The 24,572-nt window shown below is 33.2% G+C and overlaps 1 protein-coding gene across 2 annotated transcripts; it reads right to left on the reverse strand.

The window, feature by feature from the left end:
- Positions 1-1,322: 1,322 nt before the first annotated feature.
- MS3_00009188 (uncharacterized protein) lies at positions 1,323-18,053 on the reverse strand. Of its 2 annotated transcripts, XM_051217525.1 has the most exons (10): positions 17,916-18,053; positions 15,896-16,194; positions 12,753-12,827; positions 11,397-11,736; positions 11,220-11,354; positions 8,953-9,010; positions 8,122-8,213; positions 6,252-6,327; positions 4,259-4,323; positions 1,323-2,618 (listed from the first exon to the last, which is right to left on the reverse strand). In XM_051217525.1, the coding sequence occupies exons 1-4, from the start codon at positions 17,955-17,957 to the stop codon at positions 11,676-11,678; spliced, it is 477 nt and encodes a 158-aa protein (XP_051064939.1). In that variant the 5' UTR covers positions 17,958-18,053; the 3' UTR covers positions 1,323-2,618; positions 4,259-4,323; positions 6,252-6,327; positions 8,122-8,213; positions 8,953-9,010; positions 11,220-11,354; positions 11,397-11,675. The 2 variants fall into 2 exon arrangements, with proteins under 2 accessions (XP_051064939.1, XP_051064938.1); XM_051217524.1 differs by lacking the exon at positions 11,220-11,354 and having other exon boundaries at positions 11,685-11,736.
- Between the last annotated feature and the right edge of the window lie 6,519 nt (positions 18,054-24,572).

Genomic DNA, 24,572 nt, shown 5'->3' on the forward strand with positions numbered 1-24,572 from the left:
GTGGTGTGCGCTACTTATATTGACATAAGTAGTATATGATATTAGTTGTGAACAGAAGGTCTGACAGCAGAGACAAGATGATCGAACAGTAAAGAATGGAAACAAGATGCAATTTGTATGAAAATGCAAGAACAATGAAGTCTGATTCATTTTGAGACAATTGGTGGACATTTTGAAAATTAGGCATTTACTTTATGATTGTTAGATTTTATTAACAAGTCCTGTAATTTTGTGTTAAATACATTCGATTGTCCCCATCCGAGTTCTGTTCACTACATGTCTTCTTTAGAGACAGTTGTGACCTTCAGTGCATTAAGTTTATTAAGTTTGTACTCATAAATCTTATATATGTTGTGTAATACACAGTTTTATCAAACTTTAATAATATTCTACCAATAACAAACAAGCTTGATTTGTATCACGTACAGTAGCTATCATTCAAGGTCTAAAGAACGTCCGTCTTTATTGATTTGTTCTATCGGTGTCTTGATGTCATGGAAAACGGTGCGTAGTTTTGAAAGTGTTTTTCGCACAATGTATTTAATAATGATTAACTTTAGCTTATCTTTACTTCTTTGAATAAGTTATAAGTTTTAGTCTTTCAATCATTCCAAGTTCTTGGAGTGCTAAGTGAAAGTTGTAGAAAAAGATTTAAAGCAAAACATCGATTGCTATTAAAGATCTAGCTTAAAAACTTATGCAGTCTGAAATCATTTGTGCAGGGATAGATGGATTGCATATTATATCAACTTCCATTTCAATTCTCAAGTTTCAGAAAACATCCTAGATCCAAGCCTTCACGTGGAAACAATACTTCTGAACTAAGGATACACTGATTAAGATATAGTCTGGTAGCACTGCTTGTGAAATCCTTGTTTTATGGCTATGTTACTTGTTAGTAATCAGGGTTATCCCGTTTTTGGGCTCGCATTGGTTAACTTGATTATCAACAAGCTGAATATACTCTTATTGGTTAAAACAATGTTACATGAACAGCCATACTGAATTCATTATTGTTACGTTTGACTGTCGTTGTTGTTGTTGCTGTATTGTCACCTTGAATGTACGCTTAAATCCAACTACTTATGATTTATCATAGAACCATATATATTATTAATACATGCTAATATACAAATATTTCCGAATAATCAAGACAGTCTTGTGACTTGAACAGACCTCGAGTGCATTATTTAAAATGAATCCAACCGTAATTCTTCTGAGTTAGACGAGTTGTTTCAAATATCTTCAACGAAGTTACCGAAATCCAAACGAAGAATAAAGAGTGGATGGTTGACGAGATGAATATATTTGATTATAGGTAACGATACTGAAACGTGAGATTTTATCAATGGGGCTAGTTAAAGTGTTAGAAAAGTCTCACCATAAGTCAAGACGTTATATGATGAAGGTAATTGATCAGGTATCTTTATCCATTACGGTCAATCATAACTAAATAGGTTCAACAAAACTGTTTATTTTAAGGAGTCATTTATCACTACACATTCATCTGTTATGTGGCCAAAGAATTCTTATTTATCTTATGTACACTTAAGTTTCAACTTCCAACAGTTTTTATAAAATGTACTTATGTTTGTATAATTCACCAAAAATAGTTTCCCATTCGCCTCGAAAATGCTTTCTAAACACCAATGGATAAACGTTTCTAATCCTCACCCTCATTTTAGTAGATAGTTTAAAATAGAATATCTAAGAAGTTACATCCATATCTGTTATGTCCTTGATCTCTCTACCCACTTTTGGTGCTGAGGATAACCTGTCTAATCTAGATTAAGACCTTGACCTGATAGGCTGACCGGCTTAACATGGAGGCTAGTATGAATGAGTTCGAAGTGGGGTAGAGAGAAGAAAACTATTCTATCACCTGACAAGCACGCGAGTAAGAGAATACAAGTCAACTGGAACACTACTCGATTTATTCCCAATTCCGATTTGGTTCCCTATATCCCGATTTCAGATCAGTGTAAAAAGATACATGAATAAATAGATGACCACAGCATACAATAATTAGGAAAATACAATTATGTCCGAAACTGGGGCTTAGTATAGAAAATAGGGTACAAAATACTATATTTAAATTACAATAGCTTTGGAACAAAAAGAGCTATGACATTGAATCATACATCAAACGAAAGCTTATTTTATGTAGAATAGACTAAGGACAAAATTAAATGTCATTGTTTTACAAGCTTTGAATTAAATGAAATAACGTCCCTCCCCCCCAAAAAAAAATAGCTTCCGTAGTTTGTCAAAACTTCTTGTTTCTTTGTTCACATCAATATCAAACGAATATAGAATAATATCTCATATAATTTTGGATGTCTAATAATCTCTCTAGAGTGATAAAATCCATTAATGGTAGCTTGAAAACGTTCTCATCATTACCATTGGAAATTCATACTGTTATTGTTTTGTATTTTTTGTTTTTATAAAATAAAATGATTTTTATTAGTAACATAATTAACTTAGCAACAAACTAAAGATAATTATGTTCACTTTTATTGATTTTCTATGAATTCCATTCCAGGTAAAATATACTTCATAAATAATTGATTATATTGTTGAATTTTATCACCTGAAAGTTTGTCTAAACAAAAGGTCTAAAAGATGAAAAATCTGTATTCAGTAATTTATTTTTATGAATAAAAAAATATTATCAGAAGGGGTTTTGTGAAGATTTTAATAATTTCAATGGTTTAAATCATGAGTCAATCGGAGCTAGACCACCATGAGAAACCTGGAAGCACTAGACGGTTGTTTGGTCCTAGTCTGGGACTCCTCAGCAGTGCGCATCCACGATAGACATGTTAGACATTAACACCTTTGGATGCCGGCTCAGTGGTTTAATCGTTAAGCTCTCGCGCGTGAGACTGGTAGGTCCTTGGTTCGAATCTTGCGGGGGGGAGGGGGTGGATGCGCACTGTTGAAGAGTCTCACACTAGGATAAAAAATATTATAAGATATGAATATGATTATTTGAATAAGTCAACTGTAATGAATTATTAAAGTATATATATATATATATATATATATATATATATATATATATATATATATATAATTAATAAGGATGTGTAGAAGTTAGTTTTCAGGTATTGATCTAGATCAGAAAGCTCCCATTTTTATTACGCCTCAAAGTTTAATGACTAGGTTAATCCTATCATTATGAACCATGTAGTATTGAATCGAGTCATTTTCAAGAATTTATAAAGATGCATATTTCAAATGACCATCCTAATGAATGAAGTAACAGGGAGGCGAACCAAACAACAGATAATTCAGAATAGTCAGAATGTGTGTGCTTCATCAAAAAACCTGATAATAAAGTATAGTGTATATTGTTCACGTATCGGATTGAAGGTTTAGTCTCTCATGAATCTTGAAGCTAATTATAATAAAGATAAGCCATCAATCATTCATATGACGTAATGAATGTTATCTGTCTAGTGAAATATTCAAAGGTACACAAAATGAAACTACTACGAACACAATACCGAATGGTTTATATATATTCGATTAGGTGTTCAAGTATAGAACTTCTAACTGCTTTCCTTTCACCGTTATAGAACCAAGCTGCGATATGTTCCCGTATCCAAGTTGAAAGCGAGCGCTGGCTATGGCAAATGTACCTTGCTCCACAAGAGCAGGTGAACTGGTAGATGCATATATATATATATATATAGGGAAATGAATGGATCATCGAATCAATTAAGCAGCTAATAATAAAGCTAGCAGAATGAATATATGCGTATGCGGTAAGCAATGTTCAAGCATAATATTTCATCATACAAACATAACAATAATAAAGGTACAATAATTTGTTATTAGTAAGGGGGACTTTGTCCTCTAAATAAGTTAACGAAAGGGCTTAACTGAGTTAAATGAGAACAAACTCAATCGCACGTGAGTTGCTATAGTTTTATCCAAGTTTGAAACTCCTTAATAGTATCCGCTCAAAACTTCACACATCTGGTCAATATTATCATTAGAACTTGTTACAAGAAAGATACGTTGAAGCATCTGAATTAAAATTTAATACTTCAAATATTTTTTTTTAATCTTCAGTCAAGTTACAATCAAACACTATCTTCATATAACTTCATCGATGAGTTACATAACGTTTTCTTCTTTTCTTCATCTTGGAGAAAAAAGTTTCACTGTTTAGGCATTTGAATCGCTATCCAGCTCAGAGAACAAAACCCCATGAAACAATTTGTTTAATCTCTTTGGTAAAACTTACTAGTATTGTGTAATACATGTGTCGAACATGCGAATTAATTTTGTTATTCTGTTTCTTGATAATGTCTGTTTATAGAAAAAAAGTATAAAAAGACAACTTGATAATATTTCTCAGCCAAGTTTGCTTACAAACTATAATGAGATTAAAGATGTGTGTTTTGTATTATTTAGGACTCCCCAGTTGAATGTAATTGGATTATGCTGTTGATATTCACAAGGAGACTTGAAGTTATTGTCTCTCTATTCGAATGTCCAATGTGTTTTCCATTGAGCGAATAAGTTCACATAGTCATTATTTTGTTCAAGCGAGATGAATTTTAAATAATTTGTAAAAACTTGAATCATTCCGTTATTGGTGCTAAGGTCTCCAGTTGATCAGTCTTTTTTCAGCACATATGCATTCTGAGGGGATTGTCTTCATTTGAACGTTAAGTCAAAAGCACTTTTAAGCAAAGTTGAATTGTGGTTAGCTTGTAACTTAATGGTGATGTGACTACATTCCGTTTATAATCCACATGCGCAAAACAACAGTGATCAATTGAAGCTTCTAACATTAACAAATATAAGATTCCTACCTTTAGAAATTACACTAATATATAAAAGTCAGTAAAAGCTTCTGTGAAAACTGCTGACTTTGGATGACTCATTACTATTAGTGAAATTTGTCTTATGGTTGGTAGGGTTAAACTCCAGTTACTGTAGATTCTCCTAAAAACTCGTCCATCTTATAAGTAAATCCATATTTCACAACCTACAATCAATTGGACACTGAGCAGTTGTGATAAACGTTATGTTTATCTTATCATTTTAGCTTCAATTGAGTTATATCGAGTAAGTTACAATGAAGTTACTAGTGTAAGTGACTAACACTGCGTGAATTCTGCTGAGATTTTGGAAATACCTATAGGTAATTTGTAGGGTTAGATATGATTTTTTTGAAATGCGATACACTAGCAGAAACCTCTGCATCAGTAGGCCTCAACATACACAAGTGAAAAACGAAGAAACTCAAATGCAACACAGAGAACACCAACCCAATCACACGTGATGGAGAAGCACTGGAAAATGTAGAATCTCACATGTATCCGATCAGCATCATCGATGAATAAGGAGGATCAGATGCAGACGTCAAGGCAAGGATTGGCAAAGCAAGGGCCGCATTCCTACAATTGAAGAACATATGCAACTCAAAACAACTTCCAACCAACCAATATCAAACTCACAATCTTCAATACAAACGTTAAGGTAGTTCTACTGTACGGAGATGAAACGTGGAAAACTACAACAACCATCAAGAAGTTACAAGTATTTATAAGTAGTTGTCTATGCAAGATACTCAACATCCATTGGCCGGATACCATCAGCACCAGGTTATTATCGGAGAGAACAGACCAGATTCCAGTTGAAGAGGAAATTAGGAAAAGACGATGGAAATGGATAGGCAATATATTGCGGAAATCACCGAACCGCATCACGAGGCAAGCACTAACTTGGAATACTGAAGAGAATTGGAAATGAGGAAGGCCAAATAACACATTACGTGGGGAAATAGAAGCATATATGAAAGGATGAATAACAACTAGAAAGAGCCGTGAAAAATTTTCCAGGACAGGGTTGGATGGAAAGAGTGCTGGTGAGTGGCCTATGCTCCTCCACGAGGAGTAAAAGGCGTAAGTAACTAAGTAACGTAATATTTAGTTACGTGTTTTGAGTATAACTCTGAAACAGTTCAGGGACATAAGAGGAGAATTCATCTGTAGGCAAAATTAATTCAACATTACTAATCACATAATATTATAATGTAAACAATCAACATTAATGTCACAAAAAGTAATACAATAGATCAATCAGAAATCCGCCTGAATAATAGATACAAATAACTGACCAAGAAATAGTTTATATTTCTAAGGAATTAAACAAACATCATTAGAAGTTTGTGTAACCGTTATGAAAATCAAATACTACATATTACAACATAGATAAATGAAACTCACCTTCAATTTTCATCCTCTCAAGTATATACTTTAAAAAGGAAGCTCCTAACATGTATTCAGTTGTTTTTTGTGGAACCTTAAAGTACACAAAATGTTGTCAAACAATTTAATAATCCAATTCAATACAAATATTTTATCATTCAGAGGTGAAAATAAACTAGATCTAGGGAACCAACATAACGTGACACTATTCAAAAAAAAAGAAAGGAAAGGAGAAAAGAGGCTTTCTCCCTCTCTAGTGAATGTAAGATTATTCTTCTTCTATTACTCAACAAATGATTATCTTAGAAAGTATTGTGGATATTATAGTAATTTCAATGGTTGAGATCATGAGTCAATTGAACGTAGACCGCCATAGAAAACCTGAAAGCACTGGACGGCCATTTCGTCCTATTTTGGGACTCTTCAAAAGTGCCCATCCACGATCCCGTTCGCGGGATTTGAACCCGGAGCCTTCAGTCTCGCTCGCAAACGCTTAATATACTGAACCACTGAGCTGGCATCCGACGGTGTTAATATCTAAGCTCAACCGATCCATGAAATTGAGCGATCACCTTCCATTGTACTGAGGTAAATACCTGTCTCTACCCGACACGAATTAGCTGCACTGGTCACGGCTTCTCACTAGAACTTCGAGAATTAATTTCACGAAGCTAGTCACTAGTGAGCACATGGTAATTATCACTCACTAAATGTAGAAAACTTAAATGTCATCAGAGAACTTCAGTAACTCCTAAAATGATTATTAAAAATAAGGCTAATTTTTAGTCAGTTAGGATATAAGTAACTGAAAACTATCAAAGTTGGAACCAGGATATTGAGTTAAGAGTTTAAGTAACATTTATGATTAGCGTTAATTGATTAAATAATCATAGAAGAACACTTTGTAGTCATATTGATAAAAACACTTATGTAGACAAGAATTGTCTACATTCTTCATTTTAAACCTTATCAACATGCATAGGTTACCTTAAATTACTTATGAATTGTTTTGAAATATTACAATCGCATTTTAATACAAGTTGTTTTCTATAATCAATTTCTCATTATCATTTTTTAGAATTTAGCACAGGCCGATCACCAGCAGTCTTTCCATCCAACCCTGTCCTGGAAAATTTTTCACGGCTCTTTCTAGTTGTTATTCATCCTTTCATATCTGCTTCTATTTCCCCACGTAATGTGTTATCTGGCCTTCCTCATTTCCAATTCTCTTCAGGATTCTAAGTTAGTGCTTACTTCGTGATGCAGTTTGGTGATTTCCGTAATGTATGTCCTATCCACTTCCAGAGTCTTTTAATAATTTCCTCTTCAATTGGAATCTGGTTTGTTCTCTCCCACAATAGGCTGTTGCTGATGGTATCCGGCCAACGGATATTGAGTATTTTGCGTAGACAGCCATTTATAAATACTTGCACCTTTTTGATGATGGTTGTTGTTCTTCAAGTCTCAGCTCCATACAGTAGAACTGCCTTAACGTTCGTATTGAAGATTGTGAGTTTGATATTGGTTGGTTGGAAGTTGTTTTGAGTTGCAAATATTCTTCAATTTTAGGAATGCGGCCCTTGCTTTGCCAATCCTTGCCTTGACGTCTGCATCTGATCCTCCTTATTCATCGATGATGCTGATCGGATACGTGTGAGATTCTACATTTTCCAGTGCTTCTCCATCACGTGTGATTGGGTTGGTGTTCTCCATAATAGTTCCTAATAAGGCATATGATATTTGTTATCGTGCTTTTGAATTTCGCGCTTAAATATTCATAAACCGCCGTCTTTAAATCTGGTTGGTTTATCAGTAAAATATACATTTATGAAAGAAATTTTAAAAACTATCTACTAATACTACTAATTTCAATAAAAGAACAACTCACTGACACTGTAGTGAATATTAATAAAATTATAGGATAACTATAATTTATATAATATTTCCAAATTCTTATTAGTTCACTGATCAATTCATTGCCTGAAATTTTCAAAAAACAATTGTATTTATTAATAAGGAAAGTAAAATACAAGTACGTGATAAAATGATATATAAAGTCATAGATGTTATTCGAAGCATACTACTTTTTAATGAAAGCCTGGAAGCACTGGATGGCTATCTCTTCCTAGTATTAGACTCCTCATTAGTGCCCACCCACAATCCTGAATGCGAGAATCAGTGCACAACCTTCAGTCTCGCGCAAACGCCTAACCTCCAAACTTTTGAGTAAGCATTCAATAGTATTGGTGTTTAACGTCGAATAATCCACTACATCGCACGACTATCGTCTTCGATGGGTATCTATCTCACAACCGACAGAGATCAGCTCCACTTATCACGGCTTCTCATTCGAACTCCGAAAATCTCCTCTCAAAGCTGCTCACTAGTAAGCACATTATAATTTTTTGTACGGTTTGTGGAGATTGTTGGACTTCATTTAAGCTTTTCTACTTGTATTCCATTAAACAATCTTATCATTTAGTGTATCGTGTAATTAACACTCGATAGACAGAGTAAATTCTACTTTCCTATATTGTATTCACTTTACAATCTAAAATGTATAATCAAGTAGAAATAAGCTTCAATTCACAAAACTCATGACAGTACCCTGTGTTAACTTGATATCTTTTTGATATTCCCCTTTACAAGTAAGTTAACAGACTTTCATAACTATTTCAACCAAAACGTTTTCAATGTAACCAATGATTACTTGACCTACCATTTAACTTTTCCAACGGTCTGCGAAGAGTACGCATAGTGTTACGTAACACCTTTTTCTAGTGAAATTCAAACAATATTGTAAGATAAATTATTTAGTGCAAAAATTTAGCATAATAAAAGACTTCCTGTTAGGATGTTCGGAAAAATATACCAGTAATTATCATGTTAAGTCTAATGGTGTCCTTGGACTTTAAATGGACATTTCCTATTGGTCAATATTTATTTCACTTGTCAAATATTGTACAAATGTTGTTTTCTATTTTATGGTACGATGTGGTCTGGTTGATTGGTATATAAATAGAGTATGTCTGAAATATAATGATCCATATCTCAGAGGCTAAGACTTGCGTTCTGGACTCAACTGGCTGGGCTAGACAGGGAGGCGGGAACAATCAAGATTCTAGGCCGTACGTACGTAGTTTACGTGTCATTGATCCGATCGATAATCCGCTGTCCTCTATTCCGCCCTCACGACACAACACTTCCCTAAGCAACTATGAATCTAGTTAAATACAATATCGTCTAATTCAATATATAATCCATTTCTTGTCATCTGGATATATGATTGATAAGAAGTCGGTTTTAGCTAGATATCATCATCTTAGAATATTGTTCGATAAAGTTGAAATTTCTGAACTTCTAAATTAGTTCCAACCACTACCTAGTTGATGAACGAGGAGAGTGTAGATACATCACCTGTCCGTGCTTCCAGGTCTACTCATGATCAAGTGGACCTTAGAACATAACGATAATTTGAATAGTTTCAGTAGATAATTTGTTTTGTATTCGAACCAATCATTCAAAAAATTTATCGTTTTTTAATCTTACTTTGATGTAATATGTTTATAAAATGTTGTATGTTCGCTTTATTATATGAACCTTCATAGTCATAGATCATGCTATATCTTCTGATAATTGTTATAACCCAAAGCCGCCAATCGATCGGACCAAGGACGCGTAAAACACGTGCGAGCAGCCTATAGTCCTGATTGGTCCTGCTTTCCGCCTAGCCCACCCAGTTAAGTCCAGAACACCAGTCTCAGCCTCTGCAATACGAATCCTTATATTTCAAACATACTGAGTTTATATACCAATCAAACAGACCACAACGTAGCATAAAATGTAAAACAACATTTGTACAAGATTTGGCCAAATGTGGCTGTGAATGTTGGAGACAGTGACTAATAGACAGGGCATAATTCAAGAATGGTAAAACGTATAATAGTGGTTCATAGGTCAAAATAAAGTTTATAATAAGAGGAGTATGAATATGAATAGTTTAGTTACTTAACAATTATACGATAAAAATCTACGTTAAGTATTGGTCCATAAAAGGATCCCAAAGTTAACATTCATTATGTTTATCGGGACCTAACAATAATTCCATGATATTAGTACCTTGGACTTATTATTCATTCATGTTTTTCACCTCATTCTATTACTAGTTTCTTTATTCACTTATTTAATCATATTGTAGTAAACGAGAACACAAGTGGGGACAACCTAATGCATTTTCATACAACATTACAGAATATCTGAGATCCAAACAGTAAATTCTTCATTTGTAAAATATCCATAAATAATCTCAAACTTTATCGTTCCTTCGTTTCCAAAACAGTCACTCTCTATTATCGTTCTCTTCTCTTTGATTTTCTTAACCCTCTACCTCCAGGCATTTCACATTCGATTGTTGGTGCATACTACCTATCTTTTTCGACATCAGTAGTACACGCCACAATATCAATAGCTAAAGTAATAAATATTTACAGTAAAATGTAATGGTCGCTAGCAATGGAATACATAAAGCGCGTTTCATTCTAGTTGAGATACATCAAATAGGTACATCTCAGTGATTATCTTCACACTGAGACCTGAACACAGTGCTAAGAATTCAGTACTCACTACCTCAGAAAACAATGCGTTGTCGTTTAAAACTAAAATCATTGAACTGGAGTCTCAGTGTGAAAAGTGATATCCAGACAAATCCATCTGACGTGTCCTAGTCCGTCAATAAACTTGTGATTAAATGACATTATCACAGCAGTTCTTTCAAGACGTACATGTACACACAGAGACTAATCATTTATGGATATTTAACATTGACAATGGAAGAATACAAAACCTTACAAATATTAGTTTGAACACTTGCCATGGCATAAAATGATGATCTGAATATAATTTATAAAAAAAAAAAACAATTTTTTGACAACCATTAGTTAGCTAATAAGGCAAGTGTAGTCTTTTTCATCATAAGCAAACTCTTACTGTCTTGTAAATCCCAAAGTTGTTTAGTACTCCATTCATTTCTTAGTTGAAGAATTATGGGTGGTACTTATATTTCAATGCACATACCAGTAACCGAAGTTGAAAATTGTTAATCGTTGGTTTGTATAGTAACATCTAAATTACAAATTATATATTTAAAGAATTAATGATCCTTACTGATGTATAGTAAATGGATAATAAACTCAACTAAGACTTCTGAATAACCTTTCATTTTCTACTTGGTTATGTAATGAGGGAACAGTGCTTCTGAAACTTGACTAATCACTAGGGACAAACTAAATTATACTACAAATGAACTATGATTTTAAAATTTCAGTTGCGAAAATCAAGGTTGATGAATTTAAGGTACTAAACAGCTTGCGTATTTATGTTTTCATGTCTAATGATGTTTGTGTACATATCTAAGAGGTTTTATCACGGGCATTAATGATTTGTTCAACTTACATCACAATATTCAATAATAGTAGATGTTTCAATTCCAGAGTTTACCAGTTGTCTAAATGAAAACAACAATCAATATTCATCAATTCCCATGGAATCATCAATATGATTTAAAACAGATAAAGATTTAATAGTTAAATTCCTGAGTCTATTAAAGCTAGACCACCATGGGAAACCTGAAAGCACTGAACGTTCGTTTTGCTCTACTGTGGGACTCCTAATCAGTGCGCATCCACGATCCCGCACGCGAACGCTTAAACTCAAGACCACTGAGCCGGTATTCAATGGTGGTAATGTCTAACTTCAACCAATCCACGATATAACGCTGCTGTCTACCATTGTCTTCGGTGAGTAATTACCTCACAATAGACATGACTGATCTCCACTAGTCGTATACTAGAACGATACGACTATCCAATGTTTCCAGGTTTTCCATGGTGGTCTAGCTTTAATCGACTCATGAATTCAACTATTAAAAATTACTACAATCTTCACAAACTCACATTCAGATAAAAATTTCTTTGGAATGATCAATATTAACACTCGCTTGATTGTAACAAACTTTAACGATATAGATTAAATGAAGTTTTCAATGAGCTATAAGATTTGAAATCTTAATTTTACTTCAAAAGTTATGTGTATGTGATTGATTTCACTTGAGTTACCCTGTGGAAACTAGGGACTACTAAACAACTGTCTTGTCCTAGTATAATCTTCATTAGCAATATACAGCCACAAACCATAAAAGGATCGAACCCGGGACTTGTTAAAAATCTGGTTTATGATCAAATAAGACATATTTTTATTTTATTCTTTTCGTGTAATCAACACGAAACAGTTGACAAAGATTGTAAACATTTTGAAGGTATATATAAGTTTTTCATATTAAATAAGATAAAGTTATGATTCCTAGAGCAGTCATGTAAAGAAACGAAAACAGACCTTATTGTTACTATCCAATGATAATAGAACTAAATGCAATGAACTACTAGCTCTACAATAATGACTTGTTATCATTGTTGAGCTATTGTATATTGTTCAAAATTATAAATGAACAACAATTGAACGTACCTCATATTTCTGACAGCTTCACTGATATCTAGATTTGGTTTACAAAGAATGGTATTTATTATAGCATTTTGGACACTAAAGAAAATTAAAACAAGAAAGAGAAGTAATATTCAAATTAGATAGAAATATGTGGTGTATATGCTTACATTTCATTGAACATGTTATAATGTTGATTAGAATCATTCAAAGCCTATAAAGATCCTATTTCTATACAATAAGTTAGATATATGTTAGTGAGCTATGTTCAGTAAGTAGATTGGTTTGTTAATAAAGATTACTCTACATTATTTTAGTGTCCACATGAAATACTTAGAATCTTGAGAAAACTGATATCTGTATCCCTCAGCTCAACGATCTGGTAGGCTTCCATTGAACTATTAATGATGAACGTCAACTAACGCGAAACCTAGGTACGAAGTTTCATGTAAAGTATCTCTTACTACCTAACATTTCAACATAGCATATTAGATGTTGAATAATTTAAACTGGGGACCATATTTCAACTTCATCGATAAAATTGAAAGAATTAGACAACTATGAAACTGGCCACTACTACTGTAGTGAACAAGAACACCAGTGGAGATAATCGAATGTATTTAGCACACAATTATAGGACTTGTTAATAAAATCTAACAGTCATAAATAAAATGTTTAATTTGCAAAATGTCCACCAATTGTCTCAAAATGACTCAGACTTCATTGTTCTTTCATTTTCATACAAATTGCATCCTGTTTCCATTCTTTACTGTTCGATCCTCTTGTCTCTTTGCTGTCAGACCTTCTGTTCACGACTAACATCATATACTACTTATGTCAATATAAGTAGCACACACCACACTACTATACTACCCGGTGAACATATACATATATTCATTTGGTATACAACATTCAGGATTCCATTATGGTTTGTCATGTAGTGTTTTCACGATATAATTTACAACAATATCTAGGAGTTTTGTGAGTATAGCCTAATATTATTCTCTTTCAATATTGGATTTTATTGGCTATTAATTTTTTATATAGACATGTCACTTGGATATTATTCCCCCCCCATAGTTTACGACTTAACAATCTTATTCATACCTAAATAGATCATATGAAGTATTTTAAGGATGAAAATATTAAATTACTTCATTAAGAGAACACCTAGTTTTTATGATCGAAACATTTAAGTTCATAAATGATACTTTACTTTGAATAAACAGATTGTTATGTCTTTAGCTTATACGACTATCACGAAACACGATTGTCAATTTTAGATACACTGACTTAGGCGATCAAACTAATGATCCATACATCGGTACGAGCAACTTAGAGTTTTGATTGTTTTTTTTTTCTGCCTATCCCTGCTTATTATTCCAAAACGTTAATCTTAGTCTCCGCGTTACGAATCATATATTTCAAACATACTGGGTTTATATATAAGCTAATTTAGACTACATCACACCATATAACAGAAAATAGCATTTGTACAAGATCAAGACAAAATGTGGCTGTGAATGTAGGAGACCAGGCATAACATAAGAACGGTAAATCGTATAATAATAGCCTATGGGTCAAAATAAAGCTTGTAATGAAGGGAATATGAATATACATATAATGTAGTTACTTAATAGTCATATAATAAGGATATATGTATAATATTAATCCATAAGTAATTCCTCACGGTTACCATTCATTTATTCACTTCCGGATATAGCACAGATTATATATATAGTCTTTACACTGAAATATAGAATTATCACTGAATAGCATTACACTGGTTAACCGATTTGTTCCCTAATTTTCAATTCTAAATGTACAGTATCATTAGAATTGAAAACACTGAAAATCACTTTGAAATTGTCTGGCCAATGTTTAAACACAAGAGTCTACCTAGTAGAAGCCATGAAAATCAAATAAACATTTTGAATTCTTGTAGTTCGTAGGTTTCAATAAAACTAACTGAACAATCTTCATTATTACAGATAAAATTTGTACTGGAAAAGATAAACACTTTGTGATATTTTGATTTCGTATGAGGATTATGGTCGTTCACTGTCGTGAAAAACATTTCTTTTCTCTTCAAATAAAAGTAAGTTCAAAACCTTCTCAAGTGTTAAACGATTTGGTAGACATTTCATTTAGCTTTCATCATTGTAATCCCGGTTAACTTGACAGTATAACTTTGTTTACTTCTTTCATGAAAGCAGACTCACCTACATAGTATTTTTTTATGTCAACTGATATAACCATGTTAGAACTCTAAAACAAATGAATTCATTAATATTGTTGGATTCTAGTTAACAGAAAACTCCAGGATCTGTATTGCATTCTGTTTGGGACTTTTCAAACTGGTTATACTTTTGTCCTGTTGTTAATGTACACAATAACGTTAAAGTCCAATATCTATCCGTTTTATCTAGGTAACCACTAATCTGTTGTGGTGGTCGGTATTCAACATAATCCTTAAACTTCGTATACAGTTCGTCTTGACAACCGTCACTAGATAACGCCCCAACGGTATATTAATCAGAAGGCGAATAAGAAGTGTTGTTTATGTTTATTATGGGACCACACACAGATATCCAAAATTACAGGTACGTCAAACAAGCATGAAAGAGTTGTGCCGAAAGGCAAGCAGGCAAGCGAGAGAGCGAGTGAGTCAGCTAATATGAGTACGAGTAAGCGAGTACAATTAAGCGAGAGAGAGCAATGAACATGAATTACATGGACATATATATAAATAGTGAAATGAATGAATCATCGAATCAATTAAGCGGTTAGTATTAAGGCTAGCAGCGTGAATAAATGCATAGGCAGTAAGCAATGCTCAAGCATACATGTTCATACATTCGCAACAATAATAAAGATACAATGATATAGATAAGTTGTTGTTGTACGGATGACTTAGTTCGTTATTAAGTTAACAAAATGACTGAACCGAATTAAATGTGAACAAACTCGACTGCACCTGAGTTGCTATACTGTACCAAATGAAATGATTATTATGGATCTTAGATGAGTGCTTCTATCTAGTCCTAAATATCAATGAGTTAGGCCCTTCAGAGTAAGTGAATTCGAATAATTGTAATTAAAGTTTTTTAACTACTTATAAGTAATATAAAATAAAGCAACTAACATTACTAGTCATCACATCTTACATTAACCAAGATTCACTTTGAGACCAATCAAATATTCCAGAATTAAAATTAACACCTAATCTATCATCAAGGTTAGCTCTATGATATTCAGTTTCATTTGAATGGTGCCATTTTTCATTATCATTACTGCCACATTCAAAAGACAGTAAATCATTTGTTGACCAGTATTGATTGTATACAGTTGATTCATTAGATTTCTCCTCTGGAGGATCTTTATTTATTGTAGATTGATTCAATGAATTATTTCCTGATCGTGAATTAAACCGGACAATTTTGTGATTGTAAGCATGAGATCTTATCTATTAATGAAAGGTTAGAAGAAGAAGTATGGATAAATATCGTACATATACATGAAATATTTAAGAAGACAATTTTTCTTATTCGACCTATTTTCATATTCCATTTTCTCCCCTGATGGTTGATAGTTAAAACCTCTGGGAAGGAGTTCATTTATTCGGGTGTTTTACTTTTATTAGTAAATGATAGTTCTAACAAGTGAAAACGTCCTCAGAAACTTGTTTCCAACTCATACTTAATCCGTCTAAATGTCAAGCTGTTAACTTGAGAATGAAACATGAACGACATCTAAACACAATTTTGGGATCCCATAATGCTTGTGCTATGAGAGACTCTTTGACAAACACAGTGTCAAAGGTCGGTTATCTTAGTGTTACTTTCTCCTCTGATCTCTCTTGGTCTTCTCATGTTTTATTGCTATCGAAGAAAGTTTTCCCTCTGACTCCTACATTTTACCAATTCTCGCATATTACCTATTATTGTTTACTGTTCTCCATTATTCTTTCTCGGGCTTTCGAGAAAAGACTGTTGTATTGTGAAGAGTGCTGAAGGAAGATAGCAGGCTGTGTGGTCAGACTTTCGAAGTCATCATTAATATGGTTGTGCATAGACATCTAAAGTCTTGCAAATTCCTGGCAGGTGTTATCTTATCAGATACCAACCATTCCCTTCACTCATATCTTTCTCCTTCTATATTTTCTGGTAGAACGAGATGTAATAACATTAAAATTCATGCACGCAAGCAAAAGCATAAAAGTTCTACAATACCTTACTTAGCAAATATACTCTGTGACAAGCAGGTTGTTAGAGTCAACCTAGTCAATAACCTGTATTCTTAAACATGTTTTTAATTTGGAAAGTTGTATAGTTCCAGATCCTTTCACCTTTTTCCTCTATTTTTTATTGTTTTTTTCTTTGTAAAAGAAACTTGTTGAAATACCTTGTGCTGAGAATCCTATATATATAATATTGAATAAAGTCATTAATTGTAATAATACTATCCCATTATCTTTCATTGTAATCCAATAGGTTACTTTCTTTCCTAGTTGGCTGTTTTTGTTACATACTCTCAGGATTATAGTAATGATAATGTACACGGATTTGCCAACTATAGTATTATCTCACTGAAATTCCAAATGTTTCCTGAATACTTCTCGTTTTTCTCTCTCTTTCTTTCAACTACTTGAGGGAATCATTATTGGTAAAGTGTTTTGGGATGAATTTTTGAGCTGTTCACTAGTTTCAGGAGATATCTTCTAGTTATTCGAAATTTAAAATAATCGTAAGTGATCTCAAAATGGAACAGAAACTACCTGTGTTAATTTTGTGATTTTCTAATAAGTATCAAAGAAGATGAAACATTAATATAGGATATCATAGTAACTACCTCTAGACCTCTAACATCTCAGCACAGTGAACATGATGCTGAACCATTCGCAACAATAGACATATTGCAACACAATCGATTTAACATGAATAGTACAAAAAGACAAGACTAACATAAAGTCATTTTATGACTGAGATTATGAATTGATGATTATAGGAACACCATTGAAATCCCGCATGTGGGATCGTGGATGCGCACTGCTGAAGAGTCCCACAATAGAACGAAATGGCCGTCCAGTGCTCGCAGGTTTCCAACGATAGTCTAACATCAATCGGTTCATGATCTCAATCATAAACAATATCAAATAGATTAACAAGAAATTTCTTAAACACTCACTTCTTTAAAACGTTTTCTATGATCAATAACAATTTCCACCATGACAATAAGTAAATAACTTGATATTTATTGTCTTGATTATTTTGCTAATTATAAAACATTTTCAGATAGTTAACATGAAGGTTTATGCAATCTATGAATAGTTCAATTGTTTTCAATGATTCCATTCATAATTAAACAATGAAATCAATTCGATTAAAGTACATTAAACAAGACTTTGTTCTATTAGTGAATATGATCAAACTTTATAACTATTCATTGTTTCTTTACTTATCATATAAACAGATTGACTTAATGCTTATGTAATGAATAAAAGTCATTATTCTTTTGTTTTTCTAACATAAATCATTTGAAGAGAATATTTATGCTCGCGCGCGAAGCCAGTAGGTCCTGGGTTCGAATCCCGCAGGGGGCGGATTCGTGGATGCGCACTGCCGAGGAGTCCCATACTAGGACGAAACAGCCGTCCAGTGCTTCCAGGTTTTCAATGGTGGTCTAGCTTCAACTGACTCATGATTTCAACCTGTGAAATTTACTAAAATCTCCACAAAACTCATTCTGACTATAGATTATTATTATACGATTTACTGTTATACTCAGTTATTTGATTACCGTCTCCCACGTTCACAGCCACTTTTTGTCTTGATCTTGTACAAATGTTATATCCTATTTTGTAGTGTGATGTAATCTGTTTGTTTTCTATATAAACCCAATATGTTTGAAATTCATGATTGGTGTTCTGGACTCAACATGCAGGGTCGGACGGGAAAAAGAACCGGTAGGGATTCTAGACTACTCGTACGGAATCGTGAGTCATTTGGTCCGGTCGGTTATATACCATTAGGCACAAGATCACAAGTTACAGCAGTTAGGTTCTTATTAAAGAGCTTATAACCTTAATATTTTAAAATCAACGTTATTACAGATATTGACATACTTATAAACACGAAGATGGTTAGAGATGAATATGTGTATCATGATTTAGCGAAGATCCCAATAGACTTAATAAGGTCATAGAAATTTTGTTTCGGATAAGTAAAGTTTGGGAGGGAAAGTTCCAAAACATTGAACTAGTAATTAGAACTTATAGAGTTAACAAACATTTGGTGATTGTGTGGTGAAGTAACTAAAAAAAGATTAATGGTAATAAAGAAATATATGAAATGAAATCAGTCAGTTATGAATTAAAGAAAAAAACTGGAATACGTGCATATCCATTTTCGGACAGGTTTAAGGAGCACCTTTATTTGTCCCTTATTTCCCATTCCAGGATATTACGTCTTCCGATGGCCTTATGCTTCATGAAGAACTATTCCTAATACAAAATCTGAATATATAGCGTTTTTCGTCAGTCGACGGAGTTCCGTAATTTTGCGTGCTGCCTCCACGAAATTGATATTGTTTTGTTCACGAAGATGAGCATTTGATTGGAACAAGCCTGACCATTTTCGCCTCTTCAGTAATAACAGATCTTGTATATATCAATGAAATCTTTCAACTGACGCTTCCATTACTGATGGATAATATATATTCTAGCATATCCATGACTCTACTAAAAACCAAACCTAGGACTATCGGTGTCGAGCACGAACGCTTAACCTCCAGACTACCGAGGCGAAACATCTTGTATTAACTGAGGTGAATAAGTCTCACATTTGACATAGCTGAACTCTTCTAATCATGGCTTTTCACTAGAAGCCTTGGAATCAGATCTATGAGTTAGTCACCAGTGAACGTAGGATTATTATTATTATTATTATCATTATTATTATTACAAGGGTTTTGCTCGTAGAAATGTTTAACGCTGAGTATTCACGGCTACTTATGGTATCGATGTCATTAAGAACAGGTTTCAAACTGAGCAAGTTATCACTAAGTCTTCTAAATCCTTAATAATTGTTTACAACTTCTTATTTGTCATGATTACCGCCTAGTGACAGACAAATCTTTATATTATTTATTAACTTAGTTAAATCAACAGATAGCTTTTACCTTTGAATACCCATATAAGTGAGTTTATCGGTCACTCAGTAATTTATGATGAAAGAACCGTTGTTAAATCTAAAAATAATTCTATCATTATTTATAAAATAAAATTCAGTCGAATGACAACATTTCATCAGGTGGTACAAATTTTTTTATTTAATCAAAATGCTTAAAGTAATCATACTACTGATTAATAATAAGTAGAAAAATGAATAACTAAAAATAATTGGCATCATAAATCCATGTAAAATCGTAATACAGGTAAACTGATTTAAATCGTGACGTAATTCAATCAGATGACATCAAAACTATTAACTTAGATTAGGATCTGTTCATCATACAATTGTACTTTTGACAACAAACTACAGTCATATATGAAATGAATGATATCATTATCAGTAAATTCACATAAGATTCTACAGTTAAGAGTTTTTAGTGGCCCCTATATCTGCCTCCAGTTTGATAGTTTCTGATTGCTATTGAGATATACACATCGCAAATCCACGTATATACTCATCAACTTAATCCGCGTTAGTGAATAGCGGAATTAAATGAGTTAATTACGAAAATGAATTTTGAATATGTAGATTTCATGCACTTATTATTGATTTGAACAGGCAAGTAAGTAAACAAAAACGAAGAGAGGAGAGCGAAGCAGATTGGAGAGGACAAGTGAGCCAACTCAACTGAATCAAGAGTAAATCGATATTTATAACCAGACGACAATAAGTTACAGACATGTGATGAATAGGATAAGAAGTGCACATACTTACATACTTATATAAAAACAGTCAAGGTTGATAAACGAATAATTAATAAGATCAAAATGTGACTCAAGAAGAATGGGTAAATTGGCCTATACAGTAGCTAGAATAAGTTGTGTAAGTTTAAAATAGTTAAATGACATTACAAGTTCAAATCGCTAGTCAAAAGCAATATCCGCATTTGAAAGGAATACATCTTTATAAATCCTAAATATGAATTAAGAATTATAGGTGACTTAAGTCTGTGATCGGTTTTAGACGATTAAATGAATAATATGCAATGATTACTTTGAAATGAGCTACTTATTAAAATAAGACGACCAGATTACTAATTCATAATCATAAATACATGTATTATATAATTAATGGAACAGTTTTAATGTTATACATATGAGATTGGTTTATTCAAAGATTAATAAATGGTATGAAGTCGTATGAATTGAGTATGGAGTGAATTTCATGCTAAAACATATTGGATTGAATTATTTTATTATGCATATTCTAGGAAAACTTTACAGTACCGATGACCTTCAGTGGTATATTAGCCAATCAAAAAACAGTAATTAATTATAAAATAATTTCGCGCGCGAGCACTTAACCACTAGACCATTGAGCCGGCATCCAACGGTGTTAATGTCTAAGTTCAACTAATCCACGAAATTGAGCGACACATCCACCACTGTCCTCGATGAGTTACTACTCACAACAGACCTGGTTGAACTCCATTGGTCACTAGTGACTGGCTTCAAGAGGTATATCCTGGAGTTCTAGTGAGAAGTAGTGACCAGTGGAGTTCAACCAGGTCTGTTGTGAGATAGTAAATCACTGAAGACAATGGTGGATGTGTCGCTCAATTTCGTGGATTAGTTGAAGTTAGATAAAATAATTTATTGTAAAATATAATAAAATTATAATGGATATGAAGTTTTGATATTAAATAGTGTTGAATTATTTATTTATAAGGATTAGGGCAAGGAATTAGGACTTGCTTACTTACTTACGCCTGTTATCCATTCGTCGAAAAGCATAGGCCGCCCATCAGCCTTTTCCATCCAAACCTGTCCTGAGTAATCCTTGCCGGTTGTTTCTAGTTGTTATTCATCCTTTTGATACCTGCTTCCAATTCCTGACGTAGTGTGTTCTTTAGCCTTCCTCTTTTCTGTTTCCCTTCAGGATTCCAAGTTAGTGCTTTCCTCGTGATGTAGTTTGGTAATTTCTGTAATGTATATACTACCCAATTTCAGCGTCTTTTCCCAATTCCTCTTCAGCTGAAAGCTGGTGTACAATTATGGTCAAGAGTTAGGACTAAGAATTGAGGTTTGAGTGAGAGAGTACTTTTCAGCCAATAATGATAAAGAATTATGCAGTTAGTTATTAAAACCTAAATGTTCAAAAGTTTGAAGTTACTATGAAAAATCAGCAAAACATGTTGAAATATTATGTATCGGAGCATTTTAGAGAGCATACAAAATGCTGATTTTAACCAATTACATTAAATTGAAAATTAACTTTTCAGATGCAATCTGCGTCAAAAACAGTTGTTTATTACAATTTATTTTCCACACTATGTCACGTTCACTGTTTGGTTGCACAACATAAATATACATCAGAGCTAAATATAAGTCATTCTTACTTAGGTTTTAATAAGTTACAAGTTATCTGTCATTGTATCATGAATTTTAACTCTGATCGACATGCCTGTCACTTCGTTGTTCGTAAAACCAGACCAGATAGTAAAATAAGAAATTGATACTGATACTTCTGGATTCTTAGAATGGGGATTTATAGAGATTGATTGTATTTTTAACAATTGAATTAACAAGCCGATCTATGCTAGACAACTAATGAAAACATGGAAGCACTGGAGGGCCGTTTAGTCCCGGCACAGGACTCCTCAGCAGCACACCCCCAACCTGTACACGAGACTCGAACCCAGGATGTCCGGTCATGTGAGCGAAGGCCCAACCTTTGAACCACCGCTTCTTCACGCCAATTCAGAATGATTATTCTTATATGTTGTTTTAAAATAAATTATTTATCTTGATCCTGTAACGTAAAACAAAATTTCATAAGAAAACAAAAGCATTACTATCCAAATTACGCTACTTTAGTTAGTTATAAATGTAATTTAAAAAGTCATATATTAAAAAAAGGAAAAAAGTCCTAATTTATATGAAAAAGACCACTTTATGTATCCTAATATTCAATAACTTTTTGTTATAACGCTCGGTTTTACTTCGTCTACACGTATGGGACGTTAATTTATCTTAGACGAATATCTACAGTAGATTCCTTCCCAGTGTCTATTCTACAGGATGTCAACACAAATTCAGATCAAGAACACATGATTAGCTTGACCACAACATAAATATATTTCCACACCAGAACCCGAACACAATCCAACAACAATGAACAATCAATCAATAATAATAAGGATAAGGGAATATATAACTCATTTGACACCTATCAGACTATCTAAATGTTTGACTAAGCAAACAACCAATCATTATCATTCTCACCTACACAATACTTTGGTTTGATCTGATAATACTCTATTTGGAATTTTACCTCATATTAACATTATATCCATGTTTAAACATGAATCAAACTGTATAATAATTCAATTCAATACTGATTAATGTTTTAGTAGATTAATAACAAGTTTTGTACAAGTTTTTTTACACTTTTGAACAAAAGTTAAGAACAGAAAAAGTACCACATGATGGATATCAATCAATAATTCTTCACATTATTCTATCATTGAAAGAATGTAAACAAAACAACAAAATAAATAAAATTACTAAATAGATGAATTTGAGATTAGTATCAGAAGGGGTTTTGTGGGGATTGTAGTAATTTCAACAGTTGAGATCATGAGTCAATTGAAGCTGGACCACCATGAAAAACCTGGAAACACTGGACGGTCGTTTTGTCCTATTGTAGGACTCCTCGGCTTATTATTCACTATGATTTTAAAAATATGAGAGATTATAAGTCTGAGATGGTGGAGAAGATTTGTAGCTCAGGTGGATGATTTTGATGGAGTTTTGTTCTGTTAGCTAGATGGTTTGGTCACGGAGCTTTCATCGTTCTTCTGAACGACATTATCAACACAAACTTCAGATAGAAGTGAAGTGTTCGAATTTCTCCATATGCGTTTCACAGCTTGTTCTGTACACATCGACGTTGATTGGTCCTTATTAACCTTAAATTTGTCATTGTTTACTTCTTTGTAGTCTATAAGTCTACAGCTCATGTAATCTCTTAAATTTTATCAGTACTTTACAAAATATTTTGCTGAATAATGAACTTGTAAAGTCTAATGTTTTACTGAAACTTAATAGATCTGGAGTTTCAATTAATGCTTAGTTTGTTCAAATGTCATCTTAATTATTTTTTGTTTCAGTAATTGAGTAGTGTAATTAGTTCATACACTTAGGGAAGATACTAGACCTATTTCAGTTATGAAGCAGATATATGGGAAAAGGCAGAAATTAAGACAAACATACGGGTTTCTTCTACCTAGATTTTAAAGTGTACATACTACAACTGATTAATCACTGAGTAGTGTTCAGTTTTATGTTTTTTTAGTTCCTTAGTATTGATCGAGTCTTTTCGATCAAGATGCTTTGCAGCCACTAATCTATGTGATTCAGTATCGCCATCACTATATTAGGATATTAGGTGATTGGAGGTACCTCAATGTTAACGTCCCACACAGTGAAGCAAGGTGATGTGAGTTCAAATTCTGTAGGGAGCAAGAGTCCACTTATGATTACAGATGCATCTTGGTAACAAGTGCCAATTAACATGAAACCTATTTTCAGGGTTTTCTATCAACTACTTCCAACCAGCTAAAATTTTAACACAGTGCACGCGAAGTCTAGTCACTTAGACTAGTGGCCAC

This window comes from Schistosoma haematobium, chromosome 5 (assembly GCF_000699445.3).
Source record: "Schistosoma haematobium chromosome 5, whole genome shotgun sequence".
Lineage (NCBI taxonomy): Eukaryota > Metazoa > Platyhelminthes > Trematoda > Strigeidida > Schistosomatidae > Schistosoma > Schistosoma haematobium.

Excerpts from the sequence above, each read along its gene's own strand:
- MS3_00009188 (XM_051217524.1), bottom strand. The coding sequence starts at position 17,957 with ATGGTGGAAATTGTTATTGATCATAGAAAACGTTTTAAAGAA. Across the intron at positions 16,195-17,915 it reads ATAGAAAACGTTTTAAAGAA|ATAAGATCTCATGCTTACAA; the intron begins GTGAGTGTTTAA and ends TTTCATTAATAG. Across the intron at positions 8,214-8,952 it reads ACCGTTGGAAAAGTTAAATG|GCAATGAATTGATCAGTGAA; the intron begins GTAGGTCAAGTA and ends TGAAAATTTCAG.